Genomic DNA, 16,471 nt, shown 5'->3' with positions numbered 1-16,471 from the left:
ACTTATATCTTTTGATAATTACTGCTTGTAACCATTGGAAATGAGAAATTGCTCCCAGGTTTAAGTCACCTTTTAGGTCTACCTATGAAGGAATCCATATTTTTCCTTATTTTACCATCTACCAAAATAAAATACATTTTAACTGCCCTATTACATTATTCCTGTTCCAACCATCTTAAAGGGTTTGTTCGTATTATCTTCATTTTAACAACCTTGTAGGGTGGAGCACAATTTTGTGGCACTTCCTAGGATATGAGTATTACCGGTTCTCCTCTCACACTATTTACTGCGGCCTTCACAACTCTCCTATCCATAATAAGGCAGCTGATAGATGGGCATGGGACCAAATCTGTCCATCAACTTCCAATGGAAAAACACCTTTCCCTTGTGAGGTGTTTTTGAATTAGACAAGGATGCCGGACAGATCTGGTCACTGCTCCTCTACTAGGAGTCATATTGTGGACAGACTGCTTTACAAAGAATTACAGGAAGAAACTACGACATAATTACATCATAGGGGCTACAAAATCACATCCCCAACACATTTGATAACATATGGCCAACTCCTTTAACATTTTTTATAAGGTAATCATTGGGTTCATTCACTAGTTGTTCAAAGCCAAATGACTTCATCCAACAATAAAAATGTAAAGCTCATATTGATAGCTTTTAAAGGGGTTGTCCAGGACTATTTTTTCACTATGGGCCTAAAAACTAACAGGCAGGTAGGTGCTAACTGAAGTAACTACCTGCCTCTTTTATCTGGCACTGCCTCAGAGTGGTCATCGACCGTTCCTGCCGTCGATTTAGCTGCTACTTGTCAACAGAGCAGCTCTTCTTCTTCAGGGCTGCTCTGCTGATGAGGCGTGACTGCCGATATCATGCTGATTGACAGCCGACTTCCTGCAGTTAGGTAGGGGCGAGATGGCTGACAATCTACATGGCCTCGGCAGTCACACTCTGTCAACACAGCAGAGTGGAAGACAAGTTGCTGCTCTGTTGATGTGACATCATCGGAAGTCACCAAATCGTGAAGCGGTCAGTGACCTCACTGTACTGGCAGAGATCGGGAACAATCACAACAGGCAGGTAGTGAACAACTACCTGTCTGTAAGTTCTTAGACCCACAGTATTAAAAATTAAATAGTCCTTGTTAAACCATTTAAATATCACTATTAAAAATATTTAGCTTTTTTATTAGCTGCCAATGTCGTGTTTCCATCACTGGGACTCTCTACTCCTTCTCCTGTTAGGTAGAGTGGTATACACTGCCATGTGACCATTACAAGCAAGTAGCAACATAGTCACAGCCACGTGCTGCTGATCAAGTCATTATCCTGAAATGACAATAGTAAATGGCCAGGGACCCAGTAAAAAACTGTTGCTGGAGTAGCAGGTAGCACATATGTTACGTGTGTACAGTATATATTTCTCTTTTTCATCGTACATGTTGAGCCACTTTTATTGAAAACTACAACAGGAAACAACAAACGTTAGTGCAATATAGAAGAAGTGGAGAAGGAAACAGACAGAACAGGGAGGTAGGAAAGCAGAAATTAAGGGCATAATGGCTGGCAAATTTACATAAATTAATACATAGTTGAGGGAGAAGCCAAGTAATGTCAAAAGACAAAAAAATAACTCCTCCTGCTCTTAAATCTGATTTAGTAAGTAGCTCATCCATGCGGAAATTGCAAGTGATGTATCTGAAATTTGTAAGAAGATCAAGACTTTTATTTCATCTATACACAATTCATATATAAAATAAATTATATTATATTGAATGCCGGATTCCGGCTGTTTATATCTGATATTTGTAAGCCACAATCACTCTGACTCCTGGATGGAACCTCTAGCCCATGCAACGTTTTTTTTTTCAGGCGGGCAAACATGTCGAGTTACTCAGGAATTGCAAAAAATGGGGAGACAGAGCACAATAAGGTCTTATCCACGTTACACAGGAGAGAATATACACCAAATTTGCTCACCTGGTTAGGATGAGATAAGAGCATAGCATACAGGTAGCTGCTGCTGCACATCCACATGTCTTCAACGACCAGAGGAAGTACTGTATTCAATGGGAAATTCGTAGTTAAAATTCCGCGCTGCCACTGGGATGAATTTCAGGAGAATGTAGTCGATTCACAGTGGTTTTATTCAACGCGTTTCAGGGGTCTCATGCCTGTATATACTGTGTGGTATTTCCTGATGAAGGAGGCATGAGACCCCTGAAAGGCGTTGAATAAAACCACTGTGAATCGACTACATTCTCCTGAAATTCATCCCAGCAGCAGCGCGGAATTTTAACTACGAATTTGCCATTGAATACAATGAGTTACTCAAGAGGAATATGCTTCAGGAGAGGTAGACATTTTTTCCTTAACTGTCTTTTTTAACATTTGTTTGGTTGTTTTCTGAGTGCTTTTTTGTTTTTGACCTCCACCATTTTTTTTAGCATTTCTCCAGCATTTTTGGATCTGTTTTATTTGCTTTCTGGCAATTTATTTTAACTCCATTCAACAACGAAGAAATTGTTAACGGTTGAGATTGCTTAGTAATTACTAAAGAACATCTTCTTTGAAACCATCTCATAAACAGATTGGTTTCTAATCTACAACCATTAACATAAATATCAGAAAATACATCAGATGTGAAAAGCAATAATCACTCACATCACAACAATTACCAGCGCATTATGTAACAGTAATTGCTTTCTATAATCGGGCAAAACAATCCATATACTGAACATAGTTAATTGCTGATGTTGATTTCTTATAACAAATATTGGAATGGCCTCCCATCCATATACAGTTTAAACCAGAAGTTTACATACACTATATAAAAAGTGTGGTGCAGTGACCAATCTTCTGTATGTGCGCTGCAGGATGCGCTTGGATGTATAACTGTGTTGGTGAGAGAAAGTCCGGCAGGATAATAAATGGCCGGTATGTGTGTCGCAGAGGAGGACACTCTGCGCTGTCAGTCTAAAGATATGTTGTGTTCTGGGACCTGTAGTCCCACAAGTAATTGTATAGTTCTGATGGGAGACTGGCGGGGCTAGTTGTGAGAGATGGGAGGGTCAAACTAGCCACACACCCATGGGAGTGGTTACAGGTATGTAATGTGACCAGGGTATGGGTCACATGTGCCTGGGAGGTTCCTGTGCAAGGTCCTGGACGGTCGGTGTTGGAGACTCCTGGTATTGGAGAAGTCCTGCAAGCACCTGAGACCGTGGACCTGATGTACGGTCAGTGTTGGATTGTCCTGGTATGGGCTGGAGTCCTGGAGGTACTGAGACCGTGAGTCCTGCAATAGCCTGGGTGTTGGATTGTCCTGAAGTGGGCTGGAGTCCTGGAAGCACTGCTGAGGCTATGGACTGAATGCTCGAGGGTGTTGGATTGTCCTTGGATGGGCTGGAGTCCTGCAAGCACCTGGTAAGGCTGTAGGTCCTGTATGGTCAGTGTTGGAGGCTCCTGGCTGGTGGAGTCGTCCTGGAAGCACTGTGAGTCCGTGTTGAGGACCTGGGACTGACGTGAAGTCATGCATGAGGAGTGGAACTCCTGAAAGGTAACCCTGGACAAGGAGATTGTAATATGTGGCAGAGAAGTTTATCTGCTGCATGAATAGACTTATGTCATGTGGTTTATGATGTGTAATAAACCAAATAAGACCGATTTGTGTGAGGTACCATGCCTGAGTGCTTGCATCCTATGCTAAGCGAGTGTCCCCCCAACACACTCAGGTAGCGTATCACCACAAAAGACACATACAGTATGCATGTTTTTCTCTATATCTGAAATGAAAGTAATAAAAATGCCTTGAAGCAAACCTGTCAGCAGTTTTGGCCGATATAAGATACGGCCATCACCTTTCAGGGCTTAGATGACTCAGTGACTGTAGGGGGCATTGTGGGGGGCCGGGGGGAGGAGGAAAATAGAAGAGTGGTCTCTGACCTTGTGGATAGGTGCCCGACTAACTGTCTAGAACTAAATGTAAAGAAAACCAAGGAGTTGGTGGTGAGATATAGAAAGAACAAGGTGGATTACTTACCGATCAATAATGCTGGCCAGGAGGTTGAGATTGTTGAGAGCTACAAATATTTGGGGGTTCACCTTGACAGTAAACTCGATTGGAGGTGTCATACAGAAAAGGTTTACAAGAAGGGAATGAGCAGACTGTACTTTCTTCGGAAGCTCAGGTCAGTCTATTTGTGCAGAAAAATGCTGGAAACGTTATACCAGTCCGTTGTGGCAAGCGCCATTTTTTCTGCTATCATATGCTGGGGCAGTAGTGTGCGAGTATCTGACGCTAATAAGCTCAACAAACTTATCAAGAAGGCAAGCACAGCTGTTGGCCTCCATCTGGACTCTTTTGAGGAGGTATTGGAGGATAGGATTCAGAAGAAGTGTAGGGCAATAATGATCAATAATACATACCCTCTATATGAGCTGTTCTTGAAGCAGAAGAGCACATTCAGCAGCCGTCTAATCCTACTAAGGTGTAAGAAGGAGAAATTCAGGAAATCGTTTGTACCTACTGCTATGGGGATGTATAATAATTTCCTAAGGGTGCTAGACAACAATGACTGATTGCTGGTGTACTAATGTCAATTAACAGTGACTTATATACCTGAACTACCCACATTTACTTGCTATGTAATGGTGGTATACTTGTGCAAGATTTGTGTCCTAATATTTTATGTACTGCTGTTTGTATTCCTGCTGTAATACTGTAACTTCCCCTGGGATCAATAAAGTGTATTGTATCGTTTCGTATCGTGTCGTATATACTGCATTCTATAATGCTGTATATAAGCCCCCATCCCAACCTGGAAGAACTGAAAAATAAGTTTTATTATACTCACCTGAGGGGCGGTCCAGTCCGATGTGTGTTGCTGGTCTTGGTCCGGCGCCTCCCATCTTCTTATGATTGCCACCCTCCTGCTTGCTTCTTGTGGATGACGCCACCCTGCATCATCCACACAGGCTCCCCAGCATCCCGCTCCTGCGCAGGCGTACTTCCCTACCCTTTTGAGGCACCGGGAAAGGTCAAAGAGCCCCGGCACCTACGCATTGCTGTACTTTGCTCTGCCCTCCACAGGGCAGAGAAGTACGCCTGCGCAGAAGCGCAATGCCGGGGAGCCTGTGTGGATGATGCAGGGTTGTGTCATCCACTAGAAGCAAGCAGGAGAGCGGCGATCATAAGAAGACCAGCGACAGCCCCGCAAGTGAGTATAATAAAACTTATTTTTCAGTTCTTCCAGGTCGGGTTGGGGGCTTATATACAGCATTATAGAATGCTGTGTATAAGCCCTGAAAGGTGATGGTCATATCTTATATATCGGCCAAAATTGCTGACAAGTAGTGTTGAGCATTCTGATACCGCAAGTATCGGGTATCGATATAGATTCCGATACCGAGATCCGATACTTTTGTGGTATCGGGAATCGGTATCGGGATTAATATCAATGTGTAAAAGAAAGAATTAAAATAAAAAATAGGGATATACTCACCTCTCCGGCGGCCCCTGGACTTTACCGCCATAACCGGGAGCCGTTGTACCTAAGAATGCGCGCTTGAAGGGCCTTAGATGACGTCACGGAGCTCTGATTGGTCTGTAGCGGTCGCGTGACCGCTACGCGACCAATCACAAAGCCGTGACGGTCACCTAAGGTCTTTCAAGCGTTTGAAAGACCTTAGGTGACGTCACGGCTTTGTGATTGGTCGCGTAGCGGTCACGCGACCGCTACGCGACCAATCAGAAGCTGCGGACGTCTTCTAAGGTATTTCAAGCACTTGAAAGACCTTAGGTGATGTCACGGCTTTGTGATTGGTCGCGTAGCGGTCACGCGACCGCTACGGACCAATCAGAGCGCCGTGACGTCATCTAAGGCCCTTCAAGCGCGCATTCTTACGATTACGGCGGTAAAGTCCAGGGCGCGTCAGAGGGTGAGTATATCCCTATTTTTTATTTTAATTCTTTCTTTTACACATTGATATGGATCCCAGGGCCTGAAGGAGAGTTTCCTCTCCTTCAGACCCTGGGAACCATACAGGACACCGTCCGATACTTGGTGTCCCATTGACTTGTATTGGTATCGGGTATCGGTATCGGATTAGATCCGATACTTTGCCGGTATCGGCCGATACTTTCCGATACCGATACTTTCAAGTATCGGACGGTATCGCTCAACACTACTGACAAGTGCACTTTAAAACATTATCTCTCTCATTATTCTGGCATTTGGCAAATATTAATAATTATGGAAAACCTAACTGACCTAAAATGGAAAAGGTTTATTCTGATTTCATGACAGATATGTAGAAAAACATGCATATGTGTCTTTTTATATGGAAACTTCTAGTTTCAACTGTATATGCCTTAGGTGAAGACAAAAATTTTTACAAACTGGACTAAACTGAAATTGCTAATTGATGATCTAAACAGATTCTGAACCCAATCCTGTAGTATCCTTTTATATTTTTGTGGAACAAAAATAGTAATTATTGGAGATGATAGATTGTGATTTGTATAACTGAGAAATAACTATGAGTCATTACCATTGTATAAATCACAGAGTCTCATCGGCCTGAAGGCTGTAATACCTAGACCGATCAGACATAGCATTAAAATCAATGCGGTGATGTCAATAACATGTATTATCTTGTGGCATCTGTTAAAGGGTGGGTGCGGTTTTTCACAATACAACAGACCATGCTGTTCTCACCTTCACGTTTCCTCGGTCTCACCAACGAGTCTCTGCTGCTGCTCTCATTGTCCGGCATTGGCTACAGTGTTGATATTTTTGACAGCATGGCAGCCAATCAGTGAGTTCAGTCAGCGCCTCTGAAGGGGGCATTTCATGTACACTGGCAGAGCTGAAGACGTCACTGATTGGCTGTCGTGCTGATGACATGACGTCAGCACCACAGCTAATGCTAATGGCAGAGACTCACTGGTGGATCTGGGTAAGGTGAGTAAATTGTTGCTTGTTGTTTTGTTATAAACTGCATCCGGGATCAAAACTTGATTCAAAGGGAACAACCCACTTTAGAATTATTTCTTGAAGTTAAAAGCAAACAAAAATGGGCAAGCTTAAGAATCTGTGTGAGTTTGAGATGGACTAAACAGTGATGACTGGATGGTTGAGCCTGAGCATTTCCAAACAGCATGTCCTGTAGGATGTTCCTTGTTTGCATCGATTAGTACCTACCGACAGTCATCCAAGGATCATATTATGAAGCATATTATGGTCCCCAGGCATCACTGATGCATATGGGGTATGAAGGCAAGTCTAGTTGCTAACAGTTATGAAAGAACGTCTTGTTCTAAAGAGCTTACTGATAGCAGTGTGGTCCTGTAATAGAAGCCACTGTTGTAACAACTGTGTTCCGTTTGTGTAATTCAAAAGTTTGTGGAATAGTTAGGACAGAAGAAATTTCATAATCACCAGTCAGTACTATTGTTAAAATGTGGAAGTATTTATGACCCACAACAACTCAGCCACAAAGTGGAGACTATGTAACGTTACAGAGCAAAGTCACTAAGTGTCGAGAAGCAGAATGCTCAGCTGATTCCAAAACTGCCGCGTCTAAAATTGGACATGCCCAATCAACTCCACTCCGTCTACTCTTCACTGGTGTTAACATAAGCACAAATACTGCACGGGGACACACAATAGAATGGCGTGGTGTAAAGTATATCACCAAGGGACTTTGGAGACGTCAGTTGGATGATCCTGGTTTTTGAGAATGTGAGGAGAACGTTAATTACCTGCTTACATTGTGTCAACTGTAAATATTGGTGGTGAAGGAATAATGCCATGGAGGTGTCTTTCATGGGACGGCCAAAGCCCTTTAGTTGCAGTGAAGGGAACTTAATGCTTCAGCATAACAAGACATGTTGGCCAAGTATAGCTTTATAGCTTACAACTCTATTCATAACAGTTTGGGAGGACTCTTTTCTATACCAGCATGACTGTGTCCAGTGCACAAAGCAAAGTCCATAAAGACATGATTGGGAGATTTTGTTTTGGAAGTACTAAACTGGCCACACAAGGTTCTTACTTTAACCCGATTGAAAGCTTTTGACATGAACTAAAAATGGAGTTTGCAAGCCAGGTCCCCCTTGCCCAACCTCAGTGTCTGACCTCTCATTTTGGATAAATGTGCAAAAATTCCCACAGGAACACTACAAAATCTTGGAGAAAACCTTCCCAGAAGAGTGGAAGCTGTTTTACTTTTAATGGGGGACCAGCTTAATATTAATGCCCATAAATACAGATGTAAATTTCATAAACCTACTATAGTTGTAATCTGTTGGTCTCTCAATACTTTTGCCTATGCAGTGTACCATAGTGCCTCCTTTATTGTTATAGCTGTCACTATACTTTACCTACAGCTGTTACTTCTTCCTAGAGTAAGTGTACATCACCCCTCTGCCCTGCCCTGGGCTAGAAGCTATATTAGCCATCTGACAGTATGTGAGACACAAACTAGCTAATACTTCTGGCCCAGACTCCAGAAACACTACTCGATTTGTCAATAAGCATTGCACTGAAAACGAGTCTGGTGAAACATAAAACTAGCAAAAGAACAGCTTGGTGTCCAACTGTCCATCTATTGAGATTTCCTTTCCTAGTCCACAGTCTTAAGCCTCCAAAACACATACTAATGTTGGTCGCACCTGATGATATTGACTGGTCCTGCTGACAGTCTAATTTGTACAGATTTATCGGCCAACTATTTGTCAATAGAGTTAATTGGGCATGTCCAATTTTGGACTGCCGATCACTTTGCTCTCACAGATAATTCACCAGCAGAGATGTCTGTTGATGGCTTTCTCAAACAAAACAAGAGTGGTCCACCTAACGAGAACAAGATGCCTCTCAGACGCATTGAAGCCTTCAAATGTGAATGAGAGTCATTAGATTTACCTTTATATTGCAATCTACTACTTGACCATCATGGGTTTAGTTAGAGAGTTGTCAGTTGTCTACATTAAATGAGGAAGGATATTGCTGGGGGCTAAAGTAGCTAAATATTAATCCGAAATGTATTTACATGGTGCAGATATATTTGTACTTAAAAGTAAAAAAAACTGCACATACCGATTGTAGAAATCTTCCCGATAGTAATCGTAATCAAACTCATATGTGCTGTGAAAAGAAAACAAAGAACAATAATGATCTGGTGCCTAAAATAATTACATCCATTGATGTCTGCTGAATGAACATTGCAATTTAGCTCCATACTGAAAGGCATCATTTACAGCCTATTTTCTGGAAGTGCACATAAGACTAGTTAAGTATGGTAATTTTTCAGCAGTCTACAATGTCACATCAAACTACTTTACCATTACGACAGAACACCATCTAATGATATACCTTTCAGGCAGCATAGAACAAATTTATAGAGAACAAATTATTTGCATATTGTATCATTGTGAGATGTGGATGAATATTACTAGTATTAATAGTGGTTGTGTTCTGATCTTAGATGCATAAGCAGAATGATTCACCCTGTAATGTTATTTGTACACACAGGTACAATATTAACATGCAAAATGCAGAGTTCTGAAAAATTCAGAAAAAAAATAACGGTTTACATTTTATACCTCATCAGTTATTTGTATTATTGTGATTTTGTTTCTCTTTATTTATTTAGTCCCATTGTGCAGTAATGCCAATAGTAATAATAATATAATCCCTCTATAAAAGAGGGTGCACTTATACAAATACAGAGCAAAAATGTATCATACAAACATATTGTATATAAGACAAAGTATAGTCCTGCCCATTTGAGCTTACATTCTATATGATAGGTAAACTACAAGGTGGATTTTGATGTGATTGTTCAAATTTTATTAACTTACGCCAGAATTTCTGATTCATTTTTAACTGGAACCTCACCACATAAAATAGGAGGTACCAAGACTGACTTATATACATCATATAGGAAAAACAGAAACTCATATATACATCACATAGGAGACACCAAGACTGCTGTATATACATGATATAGGAGACATGAGACTGCTGAATTTGCATCACAAAGGAGACACAAAGATTGTGGTGTACATGAAGAGACACTGAGACTGCTGTATATCAAGAAAGTGACACTGGGGAAGGAATATATACATCACTTAGGAAGTTAGGATACATCGGAGCAGGAGTATATGTGGAGCGCCCCCACACCACCGCAGGGCCGAGGGGTACCCGGAGCCGGGCCTCTAGGTCTCAGTCCTGGGGTTGTCACGGTGGCTAGACCCGGTCCGTGGCCCTGTCTGTCAGTGTAGGACGTCCGGTGCAATAAGTGATGTTGTAGCGGTGCAGTTGTGGGGTGCAGGTCGCGGTAAATAACGAGGACACCAGGTTGCAGTCTCTTTACCTCTTTACTGAAGCTCTCTGGGTCCTCAGTCCGGAATACGGCTCACCAGGCTGCGCAAGTCCGGCCGGTCCAATGGCACTTCCAGAGCTCTCCTTGCAGGTGGAAATCGGTGCCTTCCTTCTAGCGCTATGTGTTGCAGTCCTTCCCTGCTGTGCTTACGGAAAGTACCCCACAACTGTTGTGTCTGTTTCTCGTGTTCCCTCACAACAACTTAATTCGCAATGATCTTCCTCGTCCCTCCAGATACTATGGTAGGAACGCACCCGTATGACGGGGAGGCTCGGAGATCTTCCGGGACTCTATCTGCGCCCCTCTCCTGTTGGTACCCCCCTTTGCCTTCCTGGGTGATGCGTGAGACAGTCCGCCTCAAGCTAACTGCCCTGCCGTAGGTCTGAGGTATGGCTTGAAACTCTTTACCTCCTCGGCGTTCCGGCCACCGGTAGTGCGCCTCAGTAAGGTGCTGCCTCTTTCAGCACAACCCTCACTGGTATCTCCTTTCGCTTGATTTCGTTTCTCACTCAGCACAATCTATCTCGCTTCTTAGTCCTTCCTTGGGCACCGCCGCTATGCTGAGCAGGCACGGTCCCTTTACGTTCTTTCCATGCCAAGCCTCTGCCAGGATCCCACCCCTGGCAGAGACCCTACAGTCTCTCCCTTCACAACACCCCCTGCCACAGGGTGTTGCTCCGTTCAATCCCGTCAGCGTTCTCTCTAACTTCCTGCCTGACCCCCAGTTTACCCACTATGGTGGGGAGTGGCCTAATGAATAGCACCCTTAGCTCCCCCCGGAGGCCCAGCTGTGAAATGTATTGGTGACTGTGATACCTGCTCAGAGAACTCCTTCCGTGCCATCGAACGCAGCATGGCCCCCCTTAGTGGCTGAACCATGCTACTGCAACGACCAGGACTCTGGGGCGCTGCACTCCCCCCTGGTTAAACACAGTACTCCGGGACTGGGAAGAAAAACAACAATACAGGTTAGCAAAAAGACATACAATTTTGTTGAGTGCAAATAACAATAAGTATACTTAAGTAGGCTTCCCTTTATGGGAGGTGAGGACACTTGTAACGTTACAAACATAATTAACCTTATAATTTACAGAGTATAAATAACTTCTGTTACCCAACCGGGTATTCTATTTAGTGCAATTTTTGAAATAATAACTTAACATTGCCTTTAAGAAACTCACACTCTTAGTCTATCAAAGGCCTTCCTATAATCACATTATAAGGCATTTCAACTTTACATTCTCCTTCTTGTGAACCTGCAGGACCGCCTGTCCCTACGGCACCAGGCCTACTGCCTCTCCTTTCTTCTACAGGACCGCCCTGTTCAGCCAGGGCCTACTGCCTTTCGCTACTATACACAGTATAGACATAACATTCCTTTCGGTTGAAGAACTCTGAGCCAGCTCTACTCGGCCCCTTTAAGGACTCACTCTCTAACCCCTACGGGTTCACTCTCTGTCCTTAGCAATAAAGTAACTTTTCAATGGGGACGCAGGGTTTACCTTCTATCCTCACCCTCATTATTACTTCTCTTACTTTCAACTGTGCAGACCTCTACTTCTACCCCTACGGGCTCTCTGCATCTTTCCTGTCTTCAAAACATTATTCAAATTTCACATTTTAACAAATTCAACACACATAACTTAGCATGTAAAACAGTTACATTTCTTTTCAAGGCATCATCATGGCATTACTGTTCTGCAACAGTATCTCTCTCAAGTTCAGTTTCTCACATCCCCTTTAAGAGGAGACCAAGTCTTTCTAAGGTAGCTCGTCTCCTCAGCCTACCGGCCCATGCAAAGGTTCCGGCATGGTATCTTCGCAAAGTGTCTTTAACTAGAACCGGTAGGAAAGGTATCTTCGCAAAGTGTCTTTGGCTAAAACCAGTAGGGAGCACCTTTAAGAAGGTGCAAACTATTTACAAGGGAAGTTCGAATCATGCACAGTCCACGATTTCTGCAGTTCTTTAAACTTGTGCAAAAATTTTAGGAAAGGAAAACAAACACAGGGATCCCGGGTCAGCAAAGGGATCCATTAACCCTGGGCGGGTTTAGCAGCAACTTAAAGGAATAAAAGACAAACAGTAACTATTTACATTTTCATAAAGTGACTCTTCTTTCAGAAGTTTCCATGAGGCGCCTCCTGGCGGGCGGACCCCTGCAATCCAGGTTTCAGGTCCACTCCCGCTGCCAGATACACCCCATGGGTTCGGGTCTGTTGCACGACCAGGTCGTGCGCGGCGATCAAGGTCTGTGTTCCCACTTCTCTCTGTGCTGGCACATCCGGAACATCGGTCACTCGCAGGGGCACCTCTTTAGGCACGACAGTGGTGGCGGCGATCGGGTGGCAGATCGCAAGTTCCGTGGTCAGGCAGGTGGGGCCGACCAGGGTGGTTACAGATCGGTCACACGGCGGCACTTTGGCCACAGGGGCTGGTTTCTCTTTCTTGTAGACGTTCAGAGCGAACCACCCCTTTTCCCCAAGGTGCCGGGTGTAGGTAACACTGTCTCCCGGATAGAGGTCTCGATCGGGGTGACCCTCTCTAAGGTGTGACTCGACATCCCGTCGGTTAACAAAGACCTCTGCGTATAGCCCCGGTTCTTTAATGAAGCCCCAGCCTCCTTGGAGTTTAAAGACGGTGATGATGCCCTGCCTGCGCGGGGCCTGGTGAGTGGTGGGGTCCTTACGAGCCCGGTCCTTGACCGCCAAATCTTTTTGATGATAGGCCTCCCGTTTAGCCTGATGTGTTTTCTCTTCCTCTCGCCACTGCTGTTCTAGCTGGATCTGGTATTCCTCCCAGCTTAGGGCCTGCACCATTTCTCCCTTCTGGGTCTCCACCCCGGGGAACCCCATGAGATTGGATCCAGGGTTCACCCAGCGGCACACCGTGCGCTCCGCGCTGACCTCACACGGCAAGGGAGTAGGGGTGATTGGGGCTCGCATACGGTGTTCCATGCCCGTGGCTTCCTCCCATGGTAACAGGTGCTGAAGTCTATGGGTCCCCGGGAGAGGTGGTGCTGCTACGGGACCCACTAACACACCCTCTGCTAGTGGGGTAGGATCGGCGGACTCACCCACTGGTACGATTCCACTTTCCGCGACAGGTCCCGCTGGTTCTTCCGATGTCCGGGAATCCACTGCCGGTCCCACCTGATGCGGGGCCTGGACTCTTACATGCAGTTGGAGGAGCTGGTTATATAAATCCTCCATCTCGGCTCTAAGGAATTTGGTGTTATCCACTGAGGACAAGCTGCTGGGCTCAGCCGGGTAGTCAGGGGAGACTTCCACTTCAACCCCGCTGTCGGGTTCGGAGCTGCTGGCCATAGCGTCCTCCACGTGGGTCGCTTCCTGGTCTTTTTCCCGCTCTCTCCTGCGTGAGCAGTTTCGTTTTCTCTGCCTCCGCCCCCCATTAAGGATTAGGAGGCGGATCTCTGCTGCTGACGGACACGTCCTCACTGCACAGAAATATTTAGACTGGGCGGCCATTATTCTTCGCGCTCTCCAGCTCGTCTACGCCCACTCCACGCCCCTCTTCTCTTCCTGTGCTTTCCTCAGCGCTGCAATGGCGGCGGATTTTGGCGGCAAATGGCACAGCACACAGTCTTGCAATAAAGTACAGTCCAAGCACAGTAAATCACAGTCTCTAGGCACACATGACCTGATTCTTCAGGCTTAAGTAGATCCTGTTCGTGACGCCAAGTTGGAGCGCCCCCACACCGCCGCAGGGCCGAGGGGTACCCGGAGCCGGGCCTCTAGGTCTCAGTCCTGGGGTTGTCACGGTGGCTAGACCCGGTCCGTGGCCCTGTCTGTCAGTGGGGGACGTCCGGTGCAATAAGTGATGTTGTAGCGGTGCAGTTGTGGGGTGCAGGTCGCGGTAAATAACGAGGACACCAGGTTGCAGTCTCTTTACCTCTTTACTGAAGCTCTCTGGGTCCTCAGTCCGGAATACGGCTCACCAGGCTGCGCAAGTCCGGCCGGTCCAATGGCACTTCCAGAGCTCTCCTTGCAGGTGGAAATCGGTGCCTTCCTTCTAGCGCTATGTGTTGCAGTCCTTCCCTGCTGTGCTTACGGAAAGTACCCCACAACTGTTGTGTCTGTTTCTCGTGTTCCCTCACAACAACTTAATTCGCAATGATCTTCCTCGTCCCTCCAGATACTATGGTAGGAACGCACCCGTATGACGGGGAGGCTCGGAGATCTTCCGGGACTCTATCTGCGCCCCTCTCCTGTTGGTACCCCCCTTTGCCTTCCTGGGTGATGCGTGAGACAGTCCGCCTCAAGCTAACTGCCCTGCCGTAGGTCTGAGGTATGGCTTGAAACTCTTTACCTCCTCGGCGTTCCGGCCACCGGTAGTGCGCCTCAGTAAGGTGCTGCCTCTTTCAGCACAACCCTCACTGGTATCTCCTTTCGCTTGATTTCGTTTCTCACTCAGCACAATCTATCTCGCTTCTTAGTCCTTCCTTGGGCACCGCCGCTATGCTGAGCAGGCACGGTCCCTTTACGTTCTTTCCATGCCAAGCCTCTGCCAGGATCCCACCCCTGGCAGAGACCCTACAGTCTCTCCCTTCACAACACCCCCTGCCACAGGGTGTTGCTCCGTTCAATCCCGTCAGCGTTCTCTCTAACTTCCTGCCTGACCCCCAGTTTACCCACTATGGTGGGGAGTGGCCTAATGAATAGCACCCTTAGCTCCCCCCGGAGGCCCAGCTGTGAAATGTATTGGTGACTGTGATACCTGCTCAGAGAACTCCTTCCGTGCCATCGAACGCAGCATGGCCCCCCTTAGTGGCTGAACCATGCTACTGCAACGACCAGGAACCTCACCACATAAAATAGGAGGTACCAAGACTGACTTATATACATCATATAGGAAAAACAGAAACTCATATATACATCACATAGGAGACACCAAGACTGCTGTATATACATGATATAGGAGACATGAGACTGCTGAATTTGCATCACAAAGGAGACACAAAGATTGTGGTGTACATGAAGAGACACTGAGACTGCTGTATATCAAGAAAGTGACACTGGGGAAGGAATATATACATCACTTAGGAAGTTAGGATACATCGGAGCAGGAGTATATGCACTACCGTGTAAAAGTTTAGGGTCACTTAGAAATTTCCTTATTTTTGAAAGAAAAGCACAGTTTTTTCCAATGAAGCTAACATTAAATGATTCAGAAATACACTCTATACATTGTTAATGTGGTAAATGACTATTCTAGCTGCAAACGTCTGGTTTGTAATGCAATATCTTCATAGGTGTATAGAGGCCCATTTCCACCAACCATCACTCCAGCACTCCAGTGTTCTTATGGTACCTTGTGCTTGCTAACTGTTTTAGAAGGCTAATGGATGGTTAGAATACCTTTGAAAACCCTTGTGCAAGTATGTTAGCACAGCTGAAAACAGTTTGGCCGATTAGAGAACCTATAAACCTGACCTTCCTTTGAGCTAATTGAGACTCTGGAGCATTACATTAGCTGGTTCCATTAAACTCTCAAAATGGCAGAAAAATAGAACTTTCATGTGAAACTCGACAGTCTATTTTTGTTCTTAGAAATGAAGGCTATTCTATGCAAGAAATTGCCAAGAAACTGAAGATTTCCTACAATGGTGTGTACTACTCCCTTCAGAGGAGAGCACAAACAGGCACTAACCAGAGTAGAAAGAGAAGTGGGAGGCCCCGATGTACAACTGAGCAACAAGAAAAGTACATTAGAGTCTGTAGTTTGAGAAATCGATGTCTCACAGGTCCTCAACTGGCAGCTTCATTAAATAGTACACGCAAAACGCCAGTGTCAATGTCTACAGTGAAGAGGCGACTGGCTGGTCTTCAGGGCAGAGTGGCAAAGAAAAAGTCATATCTGAGACTGGTTAATAAAAGGAAAAGATTAATATGGGCAAAAGAACACAGACATTGGACAGTGGAAGATTGGAAAAAAGTGTTATGGACAGACGAATCCAAGTTTGAGGTGTTTGGATTACACAGAAGAACATTTGTGAAACGCAGAACTACTTAAAAAAAGGCTGGAAGGGTGTCTGACGCCATCTGTCAAGCATGGT

General features: G+C 45.1%; 1 protein-coding gene across 5 annotated transcripts in view; it reads right to left on the bottom strand.

Annotated features, from left to right (window-relative positions):
• The window catches only part of RALYL (RALY RNA binding protein like), an 869,832-nt gene that overhangs the window by 86,227 nt on the left and 767,134 nt on the right, over nucleotides 1–16,471 (bottom strand). For 4 of the 5 annotated variants that reach the window (XM_077270743.1, XM_077270742.1, XM_077270746.1 and 1 more), the window contains one exon: nucleotides 9,110–9,157. The exons of the other annotated variant lie outside the window; for it this stretch is intronic. In XM_077270743.1, the coding sequence (XP_077126858.1) occupies nucleotides 9,110–9,157 (48 nt within the window). The remainder of the gene's footprint in view (nucleotides 1–9,109; nucleotides 9,158–16,471) is intronic. 5 annotated transcript variants of the gene reach the window in all.

The sequence above is a fragment of the Ranitomeya variabilis genome, chromosome 6 (genome assembly GCF_051348905.1).
Source record: "Ranitomeya variabilis isolate aRanVar5 chromosome 6, aRanVar5.hap1, whole genome shotgun sequence".
In the NCBI taxonomy this organism is placed as follows: Eukaryota; Metazoa; Chordata; class Amphibia; order Anura; family Dendrobatidae; genus Ranitomeya; species Ranitomeya variabilis.
This window is presented reverse-complemented; position numbering and strand designations above follow the sequence as displayed.